The 15,544-nt window shown below is 45.9% G+C and overlaps 1 protein-coding gene across 10 annotated transcripts in view; it reads right to left on the bottom strand.

Moving 5' to 3' along the window:
* The window catches only part of ATP6V0A4 (ATPase H+ transporting V0 subunit a4), a 64,193-nt gene continuing 48,649 nt past the window's right edge, over nt 1–15,544 (bottom strand). For 7 of the 10 annotated variants that reach the window (XM_036329025.1, XM_036329030.1, XM_036329026.1 and 4 more), the window contains 7 exons: nt 12,463–12,581; nt 10,264–10,480; nt 8,303–8,404; nt 5,655–5,765; nt 1,769–1,886; nt 1,455–1,626; nt 2–426 (listed from right to left, as the gene is read on the bottom strand). In XM_036329025.1, coding sequence (XP_036184918.1) covers nt 333–426; nt 1,455–1,626; nt 1,769–1,886; nt 5,655–5,765; nt 8,303–8,404; nt 10,264–10,480; nt 12,463–12,581 — 933 coding nt within the window. In that variant the 3' untranslated portion in view covers nt 2–332. Of the gene's footprint in view, nt 427–1,454; nt 1,627–1,768; nt 1,887–5,654; nt 5,766–8,302; nt 8,405–10,263; nt 10,481–12,462; nt 12,582–15,544 lie in introns of all 10 variants that reach the window. The other 3 variants (XM_036329032.1, XM_036329033.1, XM_036329034.1) reach the window with 3 other exon arrangements.

Raw genomic sequence — 15,544 nt, 5'->3', positions numbered from 1 at the left:
CGGAAAAAGTGAATGGCCCAGAAGTTTATTTTATTAAATATAATACTTACAATATGACAAGAAAACATTAATTTAGCAACCCCTCCCCAATTTCTCTATCATTTTAGTATTTGACAATTAAGACCTTACAGGAGGTTGAAATGACTTGCGACGCAGTTCCTCTATAACACGGTGAAGTCGTATCAAATCCCAGGACTTGTAGCTAAATAATACATGGCTTCCTGCCTCTGGTTGGCTAAGAACAATCATTCCATTGGCAGCCTTGCACAGTTGATGTCAAAAACAAGACTGATACAGAAGGTGGTGTCAGCCATCAGCCACGGGACCTGCAGCTACTCCTCGACTGTCCCATCCAGGATGTTTTTAAAGGAGAATGGAGAAAACTTGTATCCAGCCCCGACATAGAACTTGTTCTGGAACTCCACCCTGTTGTTGGGGGCAAGAAAAGGGGGGTTAAACACCCACCTCTAGGGGGTAGCTAGACCTAGGAAGCATTTATCAAACCAAGCGCAGAGTCAGGAAGGCGTCGGGGGGCGAGGAACCCAGGCTGGTGTTGCCACAGGGATCCTCTCAGGCTTTTATAACCTTCTCTCTTACACCTTCCCCCCGCCCCTCCAAGGCCTCTGCTGGTGGCCTCACAGACCAGCATAACCATCCCACCCCCAGCACCCTCGCTTTGAACCACTGTCTGATGAGCTAGTGAGCAGAGCGCTTAGCAGGTTACACGTGCTTTTTAGTTTTCATCCTGGTCCTAAACTGCAGAACAATCAGAATCTTGGTTTATATTTCTATAACTTACAGAACAGATATCACGCAAGATCATTTATGTTTAGAAAGTTGCAGAATTTGCTTCCTAATGATACAGGCAGAAATGATGTTATAACCTTAGGCAGGGACGTTGTGATTATCAACTCAGTAGTGAAGCATAAAAACATTTTTTATGAACAGCAGGTAGAGAGGGAGGTGAAAGCTGAAGACAAGCTACATTCCGGACAAATCTGTGAATGTCCAGGGGGCCTTCTCCCTTGCAGGCACCCTCCTTCAATTTCCACTTTCTGAGAATTTGGAAGCTGAACTATGGGTATTAACTCCTGCACTCAGCAACAAAGGCCAAAGGTCCCAGACTCAGCAGGCCTTCCGTGAGCCCATTTCAGATCTCCCATCGTACCGACATTTGCAGGTATCCCTTACTTTAGAGCCAATTGTAATAAAACAAGTGGAAATGTAAAGGAGAAGGAATAAATGAGAACTAGCATTTATCACAAGGTGGCCATGATATATGCATAATATGTGATATCATTGAATAGTTCACCAACAGGTGCCTAAACTAAGGTTCCAGAAGGGTATGTTAGTTGCTAATGTTACACAACAGGTCAGGACTTGGACCCAGCTGGCCTGGCAGCCCGACTTCCACCCAAGCGCCCACAGAGGTCCTGCAGGCCCGTCGTCCTCACCAGTGCAGCCGCAGGGCATGCAGGAAAGCAGAGAGCCCCTCCATGATCAGCAGGATGGCTACTGTCAGGACAGCAAACACAGCAAAAATGATAAAGACCCCGACGAGTCCTCCCCAGCCTCGCAGGCGAAGGCCGATGTTCATCACCATGGTCCAGAGCACTTCGGACAGTTCTGCAAGACGCAAGAGCAGCATCACAGGTTTACGTGGCAAATGCAAATTATTCTCAAGAAAGAAGAGCCGGAAAGAACCCAGAGAAGGCACTGGTACGAGCGCATGCTCTGAGCTTTGCACCCCTGCTGGTGGCTCACTCACCTGCATGAGCCAGGCTGAGGGCCCAGAGCCGGAGGTAAGAGGCTGTGTTTGAAATGCAGCCCAGGCAGTACTCGATCGTGTGGATGGCCTGATGCACGAATATGTCTCCAAAGTTGAACTGAAAGAGGAAACTCTTTGTTCTATTTCATTAAGTACTTTCCACATACAAAGTAGTTTAAATGATATATACATGAATAAGACATGGGCTTTGCTGTTCAGATATTTCCAGGTGAACTAGAGGAAAATAAATATTACTGTACTTGTAGAAAGAGAATTAGCAGCACAAAGTAGGATGTGGTGTGTGTGCAGTAACATGTCCCAGAAGTTGTTGAAAAAGGTTCATGAGATTTGTGCTGGGCCATGAAGGATGAGGAGGCATCCGGAAGTCAAAGAAAAACAAGACCCTGCCTGGTAAAGAAAAGGACTCTGGTAAGGCGGTGGGTGGGAATATCACGGAGGCAAGTTTTGGGGAAAAACAATCTGGCTGGAACTGGGAGCCTGTGTAGGTGACCAGTAAGAGTGTGCAGGTGTTGAAGTTGCAGGAAAGACCAATGAAGGACAGAGCTGAGAAAATCCCCCGGAATCACTGAGCAACCATTAAAAGGGTCTGAATAGAACGTGGCAGGGGAACATAAAGACACATTTGGGGGAAGATTAATCTGGAAGCAAAATGGACCAGTGAAGGGACAGCCTATAAGCAAAAAAGTCGGTTTGTGGAATAGCTTAGTGATCCTGGGTATGAGGGGAGAAGAAACGGGGCGAAGACAGCGATGAGAGCCCACTGTTTCCTCCATGCACTCTGATGCTGGGGGGACACAGAGTGACTGGCGCCTTCTCTGCCCTCAAGTAGCTCACTGTCTAGTAGGGAGGATATGCCGACAGACAGATCCCACAGAGCAGTATGGGAAGTGCCCTCATCGAGAATGCAGCGGTACTGTGGGAACACAGAGGACCGCTTACCCAGAAGGGGCCCTTACCCAGGGTCACACAGGGCTCTGAGATTCTTGAGGCTGAGTAGTGAAAAGAGTTGCATTGACAAAAATGGATAAATTGGAAAAGGAGATGAGCAGTTAATTGTCAGATGAGTCACGTCCCGGGTGACAGCTGCCCACACAAGTAGAATCTCTCAGCACACAATAGCAGAGGCAGAGCACGCTCAGAAGAAAAGTCTAGGCTGGAAATGGACACCTGGGACCTCACTGTGGGAGGAGGGACTGTGGGAGCGAGGAGGACTGAGAAGATCAATAAGGAAACGATCGTAGGAAGAAGAGCTCTCACTCAGCCTTGGGAAACATCTTCGTTCAGAGATAGGAGGAACCACATGGCTGCAGTCAAGGATGGAGAGGTATCCAGGAAGGAATAGGGGTGTAGTCAACCATGTCAGTTGCTATAGAGAAAAGACAAAAATCAGTGCCTCTCAATTTGGCAATGAAAACCGCTAGGAGGAATTGAAGGGTGGGGATGAGCAGAGATGGACAGGGTGGGTAGAGAGAGTCAAGGAAAAGGAAGGCTGTGTAGTGAAGAATTAACCCCACCCAAAGAGAGGTTCAGCTTCGTCCTGGCCCCTAGAAGGCAATCTCTAAGTCAGAGGTTCTCAACCTGTGGGTCGCGACCCCTTTGGGGGTTGAATGACCCTTTCACAGGGTCGCCTAAGACCATCAGAAGACACATATATAATTACATATTGTTTTTGTGATTAATCACTATGTTTTAATTATGTTCAATTTGTAACAATGAAAATATATCCTGCATATCAGATATTTACATTATGATTCATAACAGTAGCAAAATTACAGTTATGAAGCAGCAATGAAAATAATTTTATGGTTGGGGGTCACCACAACATGAGACTGTAGTAAAGGGTCGCCGCATTAGGAAGGTTGAGAACCACTGCTCTAAGTCCTTGTATTTTCACAAGTGAAAGAAATGCTTTTGTTATTTTTGGTGAGTTCTTGGGACCACTTCTGTTCATTTACTTGGGGGTAGGACACACCAGAAAGACCAACCAAGTGGTTAGAGTTGGACTTGGAGACACATGCTAGCAGCCCCATCTCCAGGAAAGGAAGGGCGACGGAGACCACCTGGGTGGCCCTAGGTCAGTGATGGCGAACCTATGACACGCGTGTCACAGGTGACACGCAAACTCATTTTTTTGGTTGATTTTTCAAAATGCTGACACGCCGAACTCAAAAGGTTTGCCATCACTGCCCTAGGTCAACCATGCCTGCGTAATGAGGCCCCAATAAAACATCGGACAGTGAGGCTCAGGTGAGCTTCCTGGGCTGGCCATCTGCACACCTGTTACCACATGTCAGTGCTGGGAGAATAACGCGTCCCTGAGAACACAGAAGCTGCGCTTTGGAGCCCTCCCAGTGGATTCTGCCTGGGTGCCTCTTCCTCTGGCTGGTTCTGATGTGTACGCTTTTGCTACAACAAAACTAAGTATTGCACTTTCCTGAGTTCTATGAGTAGGTTTATAAATGATTGAACCCAACACAGTCTGAGGGGACCCTGAACTTGTAACTGGCTGGTCTGAAGGCGGGGGTGGTCCTGGGGAACCCCAAACTTGTGGCTAGTGTCAGAAGTCTTGGGTAGACTTGGCAGTCTGGGCACTGCGTCTTTACCCTTGAGTTTGGTTAACTCTTGGCGAGGAGAGAAGTGGGAGAGGACTTCGAGGGGGAGGCGGAGTCGAGCCTGTATTCACCTTGCAATGGGAGACCCAAGCATGACCATGGGGGAAGGGAGGAGCCTACAAATGGAAGGGGCAACCGGGTCATGGCAGTGGTGGCCAGTGAACAGGGACTGGATACATGTCAAGGGCATGAGGAGATTATGGAGGCTGTACTGGATAGGCTGGGCCTGGTAAGTCTGATGCTGTGTGGGTTGGATTCTAAAACATTCCAGCAAGTCTAACAAACGTAGTAATATCAATAAGCCACCAATATGGGTTATTCTCCTTACCTGGAATCTTGTAGGAACAGTTGTTCAAAGTCCAGATTTTTTTCCTCATTAGGTCTAATTGACCATCCATTCATTCAAATGATTATTTTTTCAGTAATTAACATTAGAAATGGAGCTACTCTTAGCATCCATCAGGCCTCACAGAACCCTTTCCCCACTGCAGAATAAGCATAGAGCTCCAGTGATAACCCCCAGCCAGTTCAGGACTGTGGGCCACTCCAGTCCTGGCATAAAAGCAGAGTCTGGGAAAATGTGGCACATTCCTGGGGTGGGGAGTGGCTGCCCTCAGACAGAAAGGGGCAGGGAGGGAGGAGGAAACAAAACAATTCCTGAATTCACAGGAGAGCAGATAGTATTACGAAGGTTAATGAAGGAGGTTGTGACAGAGCAGGGTTGAGGCAGGAGGCTGTGCACACTTGGGTCCAGGAGGGGACTGGGAAAAAAGGATCCACTTTTTGCTTCAATATCTAGGGCTACATTTGGGCTCTGCTCTCACGGCTTGAGGGGCCCTGATGAGAAAGCTGACTTTCAGGGCCCAGTGATGAGCCAAGGAGGCCTTCGTACCATTGATGGCCTCCGATGTCACTAGATCTGAAGGCTGACGTTCACCTCATGCTCACAGATGCAGCAGCACCTGGGCTAAAAGATGATAATACTCCTAGATGGGTTGGTAAGTAGCAGTTGTTCTGATCCTGTAGGCATCCCCTGCCCTAGGACCTCCCCAGCTTCCTGTGACTCAGCAATTACAGGGCTGCCACCAGCAGGGTCCTCTTGACCCAACCAGCTCTACTGCCCAAGTTCATTCTGATGGGCTGGTGCCCACGCCCAAACGGCTCTTCAATACTTGACCACCGCCCCTGACCAGGTCCGCTTCTAGAATCTGTACAAACTGAGAAGTCTTTGTAGGGTGTTGAGTCCCAAATACCTCTTCTTCGTAGTCCTCTTGGGCCCTGTGGACATCTGCTCTCCTGGGAGGGTTCAAGTTGTCACCTTCAATGTCTTCAGCGGTGTGTTCTTGAATCATGGATGCTTGCAGCTGTCAGCAAGCAAGGAAATGAAGTGCTCAATTCATCCTTAGAATTAGAATCACAACAATTCCATACAAAATACAGGCTCTCATGAAATATTAGCTACGTCCCAGCCATTGTTCTAAACTCTCTCTGCGTTATCTCATTTAGCCTTCACAACAATCTTTTTACATGAGCAGAATCACCACCCCCTTTCACAGAGAGGTAAACTACAGCTCAGAAAGGTTAACAAATGTGCCCAGGACCCCAGCTGGTTAGCTGGTTAGCTGCTAAGGCTGGTTAGCAGCAGAGCCAGGATTCAAACCCAGGTGGGGATTCCAGAGCATGTGCTTTTCTCCATGGCGCCAGAAGGTGCCAAGTGGGTCAGTCTTTACAGTAAACCAACACACACACCAGAGTGCCTTTCTATTTATACATATATACACACCGTCATAAAACCATCAGTGACACCTTTGACATACTTAGCCTTGTGACCGATACATCCAGATTTTTACAGGAAAAATTAGGAATTAATGACTGCTATGATCTGAAAGTTTGTGTCTCCCTCCAAAATTCCTGTTGAAATCCTAACCTCAAAGATGATAGCTTTGGAAGGTGGGGCCTTTGGAAGGTGACTAGGACATGAGGGTGGAGCCCTCAGGAATGGGATTCGTGCCCCAGAGAGCATCTTCACCCCCTTCCTCTATGTGAGGACATAATGAGAAGGTGCCTTCTCACCATGAACCAGGAAGGGGCCCTACCCAGAAGGTGAATGTGCTGGAGCCTTGATCTTGGGCTTCCCAGCCTCCAGGACTGTAAGCAGTGAATTTCTGCTGTTTATACGCCACCCAGTCTGTGGTACTTTGTTATAGCAGCCCAAACAGACTAAGACAATCACTTTTCCAACACAAATATACTTTTCTAAATAAAAACATCACTTTATAAAAATAGCTAAGCCCTAACCGGTTTGGCTCAATGGATAGAGCGTCAGCCTGCAGACTAAAAGGTTTATGGTTCGATTCCAGTCAAGGGCATGTACCTTGGTTTCGTGCACATCCCCAGTGGGGGGTGTGCAGGAGGCAACTGATTGATGTTTCTCTCTCATCGATGTTTCTAACTCTCTTTCCCTCTCCCTTCCTCTCTGTAAAAAAAATCAATAAAATATATTTTTTAAAAATTAAAAAAAAATAGCTAAGGAAAAAATCCAAGGGGGCGGGGGGAAGGATCAAGGTGTAATCACCATTCAGTTTGGCCTGGTTTTATCCCTGAGTTTCAATCAACTATTTCTTCCCAGTCACTGTGAAACTTAATGTCCCATGCTGCCGTAGAATGACTTCACGGGAGGAGTGTTGCAAATTAGGCATGAAAGTATCAGTACCTTTCTTTCTTCAGCGAGTCTGCACCTAATGTTTGCAGGTCCCTGGGCAAAGGTCACAATGGAAGTCCATGTGTCATATGTTTAAATATTGAAAAGTTATCAATTAAGCCAACATATTCCTAGTAAAATATGTTCTAGCCTCCTATCTTGAGAAACAAACCCTCTTAAGAACTTGAAAGGCCAGGTTCAAATTCAGAGTCCCAGGAGAGCTGGCCTGCACGATGACACACCACTTTCTCCTCATCTCTGGTCCCCTCCCACTTCTGGAGGGCCGGAGTGCACGTGTGGCTACTGCCCCCCCACTGTCCATGCTCACCTACACTCTCCACAAACTGCTGCCCAGCGGCCACGCCAGGAGCTGGCTGTGCCAGTGCTGTGGCTGGACCTTTGTAGAGCCCAGAAGTGGGCTTGAATCCGTCTGGACGGGAATTCCAGGGTACCAGGTACCGACAGGGGGCCCTGGGTTCATGGTTCCCTGCCCTATGGTGAGGAATGTGACTTAAGTTAACATTACTTTGTCTTCTTCAAATCCTATTTTCTCTCTCCATCAACTGAAGGGAGAAAATATCACAGGAAAAAAATAAAAGATAGTTTCTCCACTTTCATCCCTAACTCTAGCCTTTTCTAGTCCTATGCTGGAATTAATTAAAGTAAACATGAGTAACTTGGTAAAAGCATGATACTGGAGTTTGTGAATGTTAGTGACTCTTCTCCCCAGTCAAAATAGACTTTAGTCAGTCCCCTTAGCTAACATCTCATGCTGTTTGACCTAGGTGCTGTCTGAAATAAAACAATCAATTTTAAATTAGTTACTTGCAACTCTCTAAAACACATGTGCCAAAGCACATGCACAGGAAGTTATAGAAGCACTATTTGTAATTACCAAAATTGGAAACAAGCCAAATAACTATCAGCATCTAAATGGTAACTAAATTGTGGTATATTCATGCAAAGGAGTATTTTATATCACACACACACACACACACACACACACACACAAAAGCAAAGTTTGCAAGACATAAGGCCTGCTTGGCCTTAATAGAACATTATTCTGGAAAAGTGAAACTCTATAGAAAGAGAACATATCTGGGGAAGTCCAGCTACCTACCTCGCCACTGTCTTTCAGGCCTGGTCCACCCAGCATGCTCTCTCAACCACAGTGAGTGAACTGAAAGGAATGACTCTTACCTGGGATTTCCGATGATTGGCTCTAAGAATAAATGGCTTAATCAGAAGCATCCACGGTACAGAAATCAAAGCCATAACAACAAAGAAACTTTGGACTTCTTGCTGCAAGACCAGAATGGTAAGATCCTATCACTTTAAGGTGATCACACAGCATACTTTGTATGATAAAAATGCTAAGTGTGCGTCATTTCAGTTGCATTTTATTTTTTAATATTTTTATTGATTTCAGAGAGGAAAGGAGAGGGAGAGATAGAAACATCAATGATAAGAGAGAATTATCAATCGGCTGCCTCCTGCACGCCTTTTACTGGTGATGGAGTCCATGACCTGGGCATGTGCCCTGACCGGAAATTGAACCCTGACCTCCTGGTTCATAGGTCAACTCAACCACTGAGCCATACCAGCCTGGCCTATTTGTCCATTTTAAACCAGGCTTCCCCCCTCGTGTTGTACAAGCAACTGGAGATTTATATTATCTGTTGCTCTTCTTCGATAGTCAAGCACGACAGTAAGACAGCCAGGACAGTGATGGGAAGGGGCTGTATTTATCAACCTACATTGTCTCTCCCAGCTGCTTGACCCAAAAATGAGGTTATAGAAACTTCAAACTGTGTCAAGATAATTCATCTTCATACTAGGGCTTGGGGAAACAAGACAACCCCAACGATGTTTTTAATGAGAAAAAAACTGGAAAAACCATGCTCACTGCATATTCTAGACTAAGTGAGGGCTTCTGTCTTCATGAAAAGGGCTATTAGCACGTGAACTGTTTGATGAATTTCAGTCCTTTGCCTAAAAGTGAAGACTTGCTTGGAAAATCCAAGTAAATTTTCATTTAGACTCAGGCAATGAGTAAATTAACCTTCCAAATACATTCATTTAATGCTAACAGCTAGGGTGGTTCAAGGTTACCACTGATGTATAACAAAAAGATAGGGTACCACCAGGGAACTCCCAGAGGTGTAAGTCTTCTCTGGTTATTATTGAAAATAGTCTCTTATTTTTTCATTAAAAAAAAAAATAGCCCCATCACAGGGCATTTTTTCCTTCTTATTTGCTGCTTCTGAAGGGAAGGAGAATACAAGTAGGAATCAAACTCATGAGGACATGCAGGGCCATGGGAGGAGCCCGACTTTCACCAGGGCACCAGCCTGAGCACTCACTGTTGGGATAGGTGCACTGCAGGGTCCTCTGGCATTGGGAAACTCACCCTAGAACTTGACCCAGAGGAATCACGACCTATATACGTGGGCCTTCCTTTATTAAAAACTCGACCTTCAAGCAATATTATCAGGTTAATCGCTGGGAGAGGCCAGAGGAAGAGAACTATCTGTGCTACCAAAGAATGACTCACTGAGTGCTATTTATATCCAGCTCCCATGGAACATTTATACTGTTTAAAAATAAAATATCAAGTTGAGAGTGAAGCTGAAATAAATGGAAGCAATCAGAGTGGCAAAAAGTCTGACTGTTGGGCAGTGCTGTCCACAGAGGAAGGGCCAGAGGAAAACAAGAGATAAAAACTCAACGAGCCATCGGAAGCCCCCGGAAGAGCCTGACATGTGAACAGAGGGACTCCTCTTCCTGGTCCCATTTCCATTTTCTTTCTTGTAAACCTTAGCTGGAGTTTATTTTTATTTTATTTTTTAAAATATATTTTTATTAATCTCAGAGAGGAAGGGAGGAAAGAGAGATAGAAACATCAATGATGAGAGAGAATCACTGATCAGCTGCCTCCTGCATGTCCTCCGCTGGGGATGGAGCCCGCAACCCGGGCATGTGCCCTTGACCAGAATCAAACCCAGGACCCTTCAGTCCACAGGCCAACGCTCTAGCCACTGAGCCAAACTGCTTAGGGCAAGATAGCTCAGTCTTGCAAATAACTAGTCTCTGTGGTACTCAAGAGTATGAGAGAGATCTACCATAATTAGGTGCATAAAAGAAGAAAAATCCCATAATACCTGATGTTTGTACAGGGGTGCATTCGAGGGGTCGTTATAGTTAAACATAAACATGTTGATGAAGTGGATGAGGATGCTGGGGGCCTTCTGGGACACGTGGACATCGTAGTAGCACCATTTGAAAATGATCATGAAAACCAGGTATCCAAACAGGCACAGCATAAAAATCATCTCCGGAATAAACTGCAGAAGGATGTTGAGCATTTTTCTGAAGTATCTGGGAATGGACACACACACACACACACACACACACACACACGAAGGCAGAACATTGAGAAAAAATATCAGTAACTAATTATTCTTCCCAAAGCATAAAATGTTAACTGCATTCACTCCCCTGGGAAGCAGTAATCATGCATGGATGGAAAGGAAAGTGCTTTTGCACAAAAGATTTGGAGAGAACCAAAGTCTAGAGGTCACGTCTGAAGCAAAGACTGAGCCCACACAGTCAGTTGGCAATTTGGCCAAAGCTTCAAATGCAGGCCCAGCTCATATCAACACAATGAAAACACACGGGTATATAGGGGTGACTTGAGAGCTTTCCTCCTAAGAATGCCTTAAGATGGGGGGGGGGGGGCAAAGTAGGGCCCTTGGGTTTTTATAGCCTGCAAGTTAAAAATGGTTTTCATATTTTAAAATGGCGGGGGGCGGGGGGGGCGGGAGGGGGGACAGGACTGAAAAGAATACTATTTATGATACATGATACTTACACAAAATTCAAATTTCAGCATTCATACATCAAGTTTAATTGGAACGATCACACTCACCCCCCTACGTATTTGTATTGTCAAGGGCAGTTTTCACGTTACCATCTGACCTCAAAAGTCTAAAAGACTGACTATCTGTCCCTTTGCAGAGAATGCATGCCAACTCCAGCTCTAAGGCCTTGGGTCGCACAGAATAAGTTGGGGGCACCCAAGTGAAAATATTAGAAAGAGCCCCATACCATGCTTTGTTAATTGCAAGAACTAGAAAAGGAGATCCCATGGGAAAAAATGGGATTATCAGAGATACGTGAGGCCAGCCTGACACTCAATGATGCCAAATAAGGTCTAGGCAGAAAGTGCCGTCTGGGATTCTGTCTCACCGAATCCGCATAGAACTTCCAGGCAGGCAGGAGCACCAGGGTGCTCGTCATTGGTTTGCACACTAAGTACTTCCGATATTTCAGTAGAACTGTACTTCTTCGGCCTTTCAGATCAGGGGTCACTGTGTGACTGGCTCTGGCCAATGAAATGGGAACAGAAGTGGCAGGTGTCACTTTGGGGTGGAAACTTAAGCTTCAACGGTAATTGACCAGTCTCCTTCCACCATGGCGACTGGCAGTGCACCACAGGTAGCTGCCCGTCAGCCCAGGTCCCAGTGTGAGGACAACAGGCACAGAGCCCCCGGTGGTCCTACAGTGGGCATGTCATGGTCTGTAGCTTAGCAACTGAGATTTGGGGGTTATTTGTTACCTCACAATAACCTAACTCATTCTGACTACTATATTCCCATTCTATAAAAGAAAGCAATCTCAGAGACGTTAAGCAACATGTCCATGGTCACACAGATATGAAAAATTGGAAGCAGTACTTAAACTTCTGATTCCAAACCCTGTATCATGTGTGTGGCCTCATGCTGCCCTCACTCTCAAAGTACATGGCAGCGACTCCTACCAGCTGCCAGGTCCACACAGGGCAACTCTGAACAGGCACCGTGGACGCTGGCTTCAAAGATTTACACCTGCAGCGGAAGTAGGTTGGAGAAGCTTTCCAGAGATGGTCCTTGATCGAAGGAAAGGAATAGGCAGAACATTAACAGCCAAAGAAGGGAGAGGGTGCTGCCGACAGGAAGAAATGACACCAAAGGGAATTTAGAATCTGAGGGCGCTTTGGCAAAAGGCACTATGTCCCCACTGGTGGGAGCCGGTGGGAGCTAAGCTTTGATATTCAGTAACAAGTCTTTCAGGTTGGGGGACACCAGGTGCTGCGGGCTTGCCAGCCTCATTCTGAACCCGCATGAAAATATGACTCACCTTTGAGAAGTTCAGCTGAGAAACAGAGGGCCCATTTCCAGGCACCAGCTTGTCCTGGCTCACGCCAAGAGACATGGGGGAAGGAACCTCACACAGAGGGACATGAGGCACAACTGGTGGCTGTCACTGCTCATTGTCAATGGGGTCAGACCAACAGGCAGAAAGAGAACCCTAAAACTCACATGTGGTTGAAAAGGCTGAGAATGACGCCAAAAGTCATCTGGACGATTCCCAGGATCACCGACATCTTCATTTTATAGGAGTTCAAGAACGTTAGCTTGTTGGAAGCCAAGTTCCAAATCTGGGTGGGAAACGTGAAGACATGCTTGAGGCCAGAATCTGGACATCCTACCAGGGTTGGGGACAACCGCACAATTTCCCCTGAGAAGTTGCTCTGGGATCCAGTCTCTAATTTCAGTCCAGTTCCACTCAGGCATTTTAGGTTCGAAAAGGACCAAGCCCCTTACAAATGCAACTCTGATGACAAACTGTCCAAACCATTAGTGCCAGTAAAATATCAAGTGGCTGGAAGGAAACTGGGGGGGGGGGGATCCTACATGATTTTTCCCTGATCTAAATGAAAATGAATCATTAAATATTATGGAGATCCCAAACTTGCCTCGGTTCCCTTAATAAAAGTGTAGATCTCTGGCCCATGAACTTATCCAATTCCTTCTTTAAAAAAAATTTTTTTTTTTTTCAGAGAGGAAGGGAGAGGGAGAGAGAGATAGAAACATCAATGATGAGAATCATTAATTAGCTGCCTCCTGGGGATGGAGCCCGCAACCCAGGCATGTGCCCTAACCAGGAATCAAGTCATGACCTCCTGGTTCATAAGTTGATGCTCAACCACTGAGCCACACCAGCTGGGGTATCGAATCCCTTAATAATAAATAGCATGTCTGACATATATATTATTGATTTATTACAGAGAGGAAGGGAGAGAGATAGAGAGTTAGAAACATCGATGAGAGAGAAACATCGATCAGCCACCTCCTGCACACCTCCCACTGGGGATGTGCCCACAACCAAGGAACAAGCATGTCTGACTTTGAAAGTCTGTAGTGCTTCACATTACAAGGCATCTTCCAGGCCCTTCTCAAGAAGTCACTGCTGTAGCCTGTTTATTAGCACTGTGGGTAAGGCATGGTCCCTGCCTTCTCTGAAGTTCCTGTTTGTCAACTTGCAAAGTGATGGGCATGTGTATCTGCCTGCCTCCAGGAGAACAACTCAGACAGCAAGTGCCCCCAGTGGTCAGGGTCTCATGCTGACTAGTGGCCCCAGTCACCAACGTTCATCTTCCCCACAGAAATCTTAAACTCCCTGTAGTTTTCAATCCCCACCCTCAGGCTAATGACGCAAGTCCTCTCCACTACCTCTGACACCTCTTCAACTTCAGGCACATCCCCAACAGCCTGCTAGACACGTCTTGAGGGCTTGTCATACTGCATCTCAAAGGTAACAAAGCCACAAACTTCTCTTTCCTCCTTCAGTAACTCAGGGTCAGCATCCACCTAAGCACAGTCTCAATACATAGTCACCTGCCCTCTCCCCCGTGCACACACAGGGGCAGGGGCCACATCTCACTGCTTCTTTATAATGTCCTGAGTGGCTCCCAGCTGGACGATCACTAAGGAGGTCGCTGGAAAGGTGAGAGAAGGGACACCAGTGACAGTGCCCACACACCAGAGCCTCCCCGCCTCCCTGTGTGCCTCGACCTCTAAGCTGCACCAGGCTTGCCCTCCACGGTCTGCTCCTCCTTTGCCCACCTGGTTAGCCAACCCCACAGGATCCCTCGGCTTGGTGAGGGCGGGGTAACTAGCATGCTGCAGAGCCAGCCAAACCTGACAAACCAGCCATGCTCATCGGTAAGTACCAGGCACACATCAAGCTCCTTAAATGTGTTTACCCTGTTTAATTGTAACAAAAATCCCATGAGATAGAGACACTTGTCCCCCCTTCACTATGGCTTCACTTTTTGTGGTTTCAGTTGTCCATGGTCAACTGTGGTCTGAAAATATTAAATGGAAAGTTCCAGAAATAAACAGTTCATAAGTTTTAAATCGTGTGCCATTCTGAGAAGTATGATGAGATCTCACATCATCATACTTTCCATCCTACCTGAGTCACAAGCCATTACGTTGTCCAGCATCTCCGCACTGTACACGCTTCCCGCCCATTAGTTACTGAGTAGCCTTGGTTACCGGATCAATACTAACATCGTATTGATACTAACAGTGCTTGTGTTCAAGTCACCCTTACGTTACTTAATAATGACCCCGAGGTGACGCTGGCAATTCAGATATGCCAAAGAGAACTTAGGAGGTGCTTCCTTTAAGTAAAAAAGTAAGCACAGTATAACAAGATATTTTGAGATAGAGACCACATTCATATAACTTTTATTACAGTATATTGTTATAATTGTTCTATTTTATTATTGTTAATCTCTTACTGTGTCTCATTTGTAAATTAACTTTATCATAGGTATGTATGTACAGGAAAAAATATAGTGTACACACATGGAGTCAGTACTATCCACAGACTCAGGCATCCACTGGGGGTCTTGGGACGTGTCCCCATGAATATGGGAGGACAACTCTACAAGGATTCCCAATTTACATGTGAGGGAATTTATCTTAATTTCGAGGAAACTGAGTTACTTAAACACCTAGGAAGAAATAATACAATAGCAAATGGAGCATTTGCCCCATTTATGCACTAAACTCTTTCTAGGTGTTTTACGTGTGAAAATCATTTAATCTTCTTGTTACAGGAGAAAAACATGTCTTGTCTTCCCCCATTGTTAGTGGGAGTGGACTTCTTGGGGTTCCACTGGAATAAGCATTTCCAGAGGCCCCCACAGGAGGAGGCGATAGAGTAGAAAGCTTTATTTCCATGGGATTATGCTCCTGGGTTTCCAAAGTCCCATTTCCCTTAGTCCAGCTATAGAAGAAGTGTAGCTGGGGTGTCAGTAGAGCTCAAATCAGAGCCAATGTCCAGAGTTTCAGGCCAGGAACTAAACACAGGCTGCCTGATTCCATCACCACTGTTACGTTCATTTCTTATAAAATATTCACAGACACTATAGAAAGACCACGCAGCTCTGATAGCCAAGTATTTCATGATTTGATTCAAAATAGATGATGCATTCAGTCAATAAATGCAGCTGTAGAAGTTTACATTATGCAAACATCAAACCCGTCATTCATATATGTAAGTGCTACCATAGGCACAGAGATGTTCTGTTTAACAGGTTGTCTCTGG

Source organism: Myotis myotis, unplaced genomic scaffold (genome assembly GCF_014108235.1).
Source record: "Myotis myotis isolate mMyoMyo1 unplaced genomic scaffold, mMyoMyo1.p scaffold_m19_p_11, whole genome shotgun sequence".
In the NCBI taxonomy this organism is placed as follows: domain Eukaryota; kingdom Metazoa; phylum Chordata; class Mammalia; order Chiroptera; family Vespertilionidae; genus Myotis; species Myotis myotis.
The sequence above is the reverse complement of the archived record's forward strand: the minus strand, read 5'-3'. Positions and strand labels throughout refer to the sequence as shown.